General features: G+C 52.4%; 1 protein-coding gene across 1 annotated transcript; it reads left to right on the top strand.

Moving 5' to 3' along the window:
- Window positions 1–2,509: 2,509 nt before the first annotated feature.
- On the top strand, window positions 2,510–5,107 carry SPN (sialophorin). The gene is made up of 2 exons (XM_072836446.1): window positions 2,510–2,577; window positions 2,968–5,107. Exon 2 carries the CDS (start codon window positions 2,987–2,989, stop codon window positions 4,556–4,558), a length of 1,572 nt encoding a protein of 523 aa, XP_072692547.1. The 5' UTR covers window positions 2,510–2,577; window positions 2,968–2,986; the 3' UTR covers window positions 4,559–5,107.
- Window positions 5,108–6,239: the final 1,132 nt, after the last annotated feature.

Raw genomic sequence — 6,239 nt, 5'->3', positions numbered from 1 at the left:
CTCCTCGCAGGGAACCTAATTCAGAACTTGATCCCGGGACCCTGGGATCATGCCCTGAGCCAAAGGCAGATGCTCAACCTCCTGAGCCACCCAGGAGTCCCTCTTTGTGTAATCTTACAAATATTTTTGTTGACTCTTTAAAATTAGAAAAAAAAAATTAACCTCCAATTACTTTTCAGCCAATTATTTGTACTTTTCTGTTGCCATAGCAACGTGTTGAAATAACCTAAATGTCTGACAATGGAAGACGTTCTGACAATGTCTGACAATGACATTCTTTTCTTCCTTTATCTCTTTCTTTCTTTTTTTTTTGTATTTATTTTTTTATTGGAGTTCGATTTGCCAACATATAGCATACATTTATCTCTTTCTTCTTTCTTTCTTTTATTTGTTAAGTACAAAACATTGTGTACAATAAGATTTAACATAATGAATTACATGCATATATGCTTTCATAAACACAGACACAAACTGCAACTTTGTTATGAATGCTTATCTGGTGGCAGAATTTGGAGCTTTTCCTCTTACACTCTCCTGACTGTCAGGAGAGGCGATCCACCGCAATCCATCATGGCTCCGAGCACCGCGACACACTCTTGCTAGCATGACAAGACTGCCAGGTCCTGGGCGCTCTACCTTCCAGCAATTTCTCAGGGCTTTGTTTGCGGTGAATAATTCTGAGGTATAAGGGATGGCTCCCTGAAGAGAAGACTTACTTTCCACCTGTTCAAATAGAGGGAAATGCCCCACGCCCAGTGTTCCTCAGCTGCAGGGCAAGCCCCTCTGTGTCACCCCTGTGGGACTTGAGGGAGAGAGGAACTGGCGCAAACATTATGCTCCTGCTGCTTGCTCTGAGGTGAGTAATGGGTTCCTCTGCCTCTGATCCAGGCATCTCATGTATCTGTGTCAGACTAACTCGTTAGCTTGAGAATGGGGTATAACCCCAGGCCCTGAGAGTAGCCTGTTCAATCATTTCTGACATACGTATACTTTTACAATATAAAAATCAGTTTTGATTTTTTTTAAAAAGGCAAAAAACAAAACCAGACATACACAGAAAGTTGAAGCTTACAAATCAGAAGAGAGTAAATTAATCAATCAATCAATAAATGAAATAAAGGGATCCCTGGATGGCGCAGCGGTTTGGCGCCTGCCTTTGGCCCAGGGCGCGATCCTGGGGACCCGGGATCGAATCCCACATCAGGCTCCCGGTGCATGGAGCCTGCTTCTCCCTCTGCCTATGTCTCTGCCCCCCCCTTTCTCTCTGTGACTATCATAAATAAATAAAAATTAAAAAAAATAAATGAAATAAAAAGAGGGGTGCCCAGGTGGCTCAGTCAGTTGAGTGTCTGACTCTTGATTTTGGCTAAGGTCATGATCCCAGGGTCATGGGATGGAGCCTCGTGTGTGGAGCCCATTTGGGACTGTCTCCCTTGCCCTCTGCCTCTCCCCTGTGTGCTCACTCTCTCTTACGTAAATAAGTAAAATCTTTTAAAAAAGAAAAAAGAAAAGAAATGAAAAAATATATAGGCACACACACACACACACACACAAAAAAAAAAAAAGGAGGAGGAGAAAAAAAAATAGAGGAAATTCAGAAAACAGCAACCTTCCAGGGGCACCTGGGTGGCTCAGTCGTTTGAACATCTGCCTTTGGCTCAGGTCATGATCTCAGGGTCCTGGGATGGAGCCTTGCGTAGGGTTTCTGCCTCTCCCCACTCATGCTCTCTCTTGTTATCTCTCTCGCAATCTCTGTCTCTCTCTTTCTCTCAAATAAATAAAAAACTCATAAAAACAAAAAGTAACCATCTAAAGAAAAAAATAAAGAAACCTACTGACACCTGTCCAAAGAAACCTGACTAATGCCTCAAATAGATACGTGTACAGACTGTTTTTCATACAGAATCCTATATCTTTATCAATCTTCCACAAAAGTAAAATCGTAACCCATGAATCCTTAGAAACCACCTTGGTCTAATTAAGCTCCCACAGCTAGAGGCCATTGTAGTGACCCCCTCCCCCAGCTTCTTGAGAAGTTACCAAGAGCCCACTAGAAATTGCAAACAGCCTGCAAAAGCCTTTGGTGCCCCCAGCCAGAGTCAGGGCATTGTACTTCCTGGGAACTCTCAGGCAGGAAATGGTGCCCTGGGTTTGGGCCTAACAGCTTGGGAACCACAAATGCAAAGAAAACCACTCTTGCCTCCCATATTCTCCTCTGCACCCCCTTGTTCTTAGGCACTCCACTGCATCACCCCTGCTCTGACCCGTATCCCTACCCCAGCTTCATGCCATCTGGATTCCCAGCTAAGTCCCCATTCTAAACCCCTCCCCCTCCACAACCCCATGTGCCTCAGCTGAGACCCCAGAGCCCCTGGCACCATCTCAGACCCTAGAAAGAGCAAGTGATGGAGCTGTCATCAAACAACAGCTGTGGGAGCAGTGCGGGTGGGGCAGGATGCTGGGGTGGGGTGGGTGGAGCCAGGGTTACTTCCTTTCCCCCTGGGGCCCATCTGCCCAGTCCTCTCCAGCTTCAGGAGGAGTTGGAGCAGCCTGGCCCCAACCTTGTGTCCTCATCAAGTGAGCTACTGGTAAGGGATGTGACCTGGGAGGGCAGGAGCCTTTGTGGACTTGGGAATGGGCTGAACAGACCCTGGTAGATGATGGGAAAAAAAGGGTCAGGAGCCATCAGGGCTGAATAGGGTCAGGGAAAACCAAGAGGAATGGCCATTGCTGGAGTGCAAGCCGCTGAGGCTTGAGGGGGCCCAAGTGGGTCCAAGTTGATGGCAGAGCAGCCAGCATCCATTCCCTTGTTCTTTCCGATAATAGTAGAAGCAAGGGTGGAAAAAGCCGTTAAACCACAAGTTGGGCCTGGCAGTTAGCAGGGAAGTGGGCAGAAAGGGAGGGTCTAGCCAGGTTCTCCCCTTAACTCTTCATGTATTCATATTTCTCCAACTTTTCCACCCTCAGGTCTTCTTCACTCCTGCTCATGGCTGCTGCCATGAAAGTGGCCCTGTTTTTCCTCCTCTTTGGGGTCATCTGGACTCACAAAGTGAGCACAGAGTTTCTAGACATCACAACCACTTTGAAGATCTCCAAAGAAGTTGTGACGTCTGTACCTGGAGAGACCTCTGCTTCTTGGGTCTCAACTTTCTCTGAGGCCCCAAACCTCAACTCAGTTACCCCCTACCCTGCAATAACAGGAGTCCCTGAAGAGGTCAACAGCACTAGGCACCAGATCTCCCCACCTTCCTCAGATCTTTATACAGCCACTGAAGTGTCCTTTTCTGGGACTCCCACTGCTGCCAGCAGTGACCTCCATGAATCTGAGTCAATGGCCTCCTGGGAAGTTTCCAGCAAGGAGTCATCAAACCTGGAAATTAGTGCAAACAGGAACTCTGCTGAACCACTAAGACACTCTCTAGCATTACATGTTATGGCTGATCGAATCATGGCAACTGACACTCTGGAGACCTCTACTGTAGCCAGTGAACCTTTCACCATCATGGCGACTGACTCTCTGGAGACCTCCGCTGTAGCCAGTGGACCTCTCACCACCATGGCAACCGGCTCTCTGGAGACCACTACTGTAGCCAGTGGGCCTCTCACCATCATGGCAGCTGACTCTCTGGAGACCTCCACTATAGCCAGTGGGCCTCTTACCACCATGGCAGCTGACTCTCCGGAGACCTCTGCTGTAGCCAGTGGGCCTCTCACCATCATGGCAGCTGACTCTCTGGAGACCTCCACTATAGCCAGTGGGCCTCTTACCACCATGGCAGCTGACTCTCTGGAGACCTCTGCTGTAGCCAGTGGACCTCTCACCACCGTGGCAACTGGCTCTCTGGAGACCTCTGCTGTAGCCAGTGGACCTCTCACCACCATGGCAACTGGCTCTCTGGAGACCTCTGCTATAGCCAGTGGGCCTCCCACCATAATGGCGGCTGACTCTCTGGAGACCTCCACTGTAGCCAGTGGACCCTCCACCATCATGGCGACTAACTCTCTGGAGACCCCCAAGGGGGCCAGTGGCTTCCCCATCTCCACGGTAAAAATATTCACCAATAGAACCAGTGGGGATTCCCAACCTCTAGGTCAGGAGTTAAATCGCACCCAGCTGGTGGCTGTGCTGGTGGCTGTGCTGGTGGTCATTGTCCTCTTGGGCCTACTCCTGCTGTGGCGCCAACGGCAGAAGAGGCGGACGGGGGCCCTGACACTAGGCAGGGGTGGAAAGCGCAACGGGGTTGTAGATGCCTGGGCTGGGCCAGCCCGGGTGTGTGATGAGGAGGCCCTGACGGCAGCAGCAGGAGGGCCTGGGGGTGAGAGGGGCCCCGGGGTGTCTGAGGTGGACGGGTCTGGCCAGCAGCCCATGCTCACCACATTCTTTGAAAAACGCAAGTCACACCGGGACTCAGTGGAGCTGGTGGAGCTGGAAGCCAGGTCAGCCCCGGTCCCAAAGAGGGAGGAGGAGCCACTGATGGACAACAAGGAGGAGGCTGCCGAGGTCCCCGCTTCAGAGGGACCAGAAGCCGGGGAGGTGGAGGCCCCTCAGTGCTTCTGAAGAAAGAGAGCCAAGGTCAGAATCATTCCCAGCTTCTATCACCTGCTGTCCCATCATCACTTGAAGGCTCCTTGTCACCCAGCATGTTTGTCCTGAACCCCACGCAGCTTCTCAACCCAGGGTCTCCCAGCCAGCGCCCACACCCGGTGCCTGGAGGGCCTACACCCACGGAGGCGCTTTCAAACTGAACCAATAACCCTTCCTCCTCCATTCTGACTTCTCCCCGCTGCTGCTCAGTCTCCATAATGTCGAGCTTCCTTGACCTGTAATTTCTCAGAGGACCCCCCCCATCCCCTGGGGACCGCAGAGTCTAGGAGTCATAACCCAGAGTGATCCCACCTAGGATTATTCTGGAAACTACTTTTGGTCCATAGACTGGGACAGTCTTCTTGGACAGTCAGCCCACGAACCTCCTCTAACTCTGTGCGGTGCTCTGTGCCAGGCAACATCACCTAACTGTGCCTGGTGACAGCACATGGACTCTTGGCTGGCCCCTGGCTCACGCTGCCACGCTCCCCTCCTCAAGCCTGTGGACTGAGTTGGACTGAGGCTGCCAGAGGCAGCAGTTCCTCCTCCCCAAGGTAGGGGTGAGAAGCGTTTCCGGGCAGGTGTAACTCTCAGAAGCCCCAGCGCCAACGTGGGCCTGGCCACGGGTGCAGTTTGCGTGCAAGACGCACAGGCTCGGCTCTGTGGCTCTGCGTGTGAAGTGGTGGCGGTGAGTAGTGAAGTGTGGCAGTGAGGCCAGGGCAGGAGAGGCTGCAGAGCTGCCACCCAGCTGACATCCCATGGGCCCTTGTCTTGGCTCAGGTGGGGTGGGGGTAGTGGATTTGCCCCTGTCTGCGGCCCAGTGAAGAATGCCGGGCTTGATGGAAAGACTTCTGGTGTGACCTGAGTGTAGTTCTTCAGCTCAGGCCTCTGTCTGTCCTGCTCTCAGCCTCCCCGGCTCCAGCCTGATCACTCTCCAGGAATGGGGAGAGGAAGCCCAGAGAGCGGGGGAACTGGCTGTTACCTGTGTAATATGTTTGCATTTCGTCTCCCATGGGGCTCCTTCCCTCCTCCAAGGAGAATCAGTGAGACAGGCAGGCCCCCAGAACTGGGAGCTTCCCCTGTGGCTCCAGGAGAGGAAGGGAGTGGGGGCTGGGGAGGGGTGGGGACAGGACCCCACCCCAGGCCAGAGCCCAGGGGCCACATAAGCCATGCCAAGGCCAGAGGCGCTAGGTACTTCCCCAGGACAAAGAGGAAATTTGCAAAGAGGAAGTTGTTGAGTCATAAGGCACAGCAGCTTTGAGGAGACAGGTTGACCTACACAGAAGAGGTCCTTGGAAGGGTGGGAGCATGACTGCCCCATGGCCCAAAAGGGAGGGAAGGGATCTGGAAGCAGGTGCGGCATCTGTTCTTGCCCTGGGGGGAAGGGAGGGGAGAGAGAGAGAGACAGAGACAGAGACACAGAGAGAGAGAGAGAGAGAAGGGACAGAAAGTGGCCATGGATCCACGCAGCCATGCAGCCATGCAGCCACCACAGTTTGTGCCGCCTGTGCTTGGTCTGGGGGCAGGCTGAGCTGGACAGAAATACAGCCCTCAGCAGCCAAGCCGGGTACCACCACAGCTGTCCCTGGGTGTCTTTTCCCACTTCTCACAGGGCGCCGTTTAGACAATTCAGAACTGAATTCAAACTCCCTTG

This window comes from Canis lupus, chromosome 8 (assembly GCF_048164855.1).
Source record: "Canis lupus baileyi chromosome 8, mCanLup2.hap1, whole genome shotgun sequence".
In the NCBI taxonomy this organism is placed as follows: Eukaryota; Metazoa; Chordata; class Mammalia; order Carnivora; family Canidae; genus Canis; species Canis lupus.
This window is presented reverse-complemented; position numbering and strand designations above follow the sequence as displayed.

Bases quoted from the DNA above. Each gene is read 5' to 3' on its own strand.
- SPN (XM_072836446.1), top strand. From the start codon at position 2,987: ATGGCTGCTGCCATGAAAGTGGCCCTGTTTTTCCTCCTCTTTGGGGTC.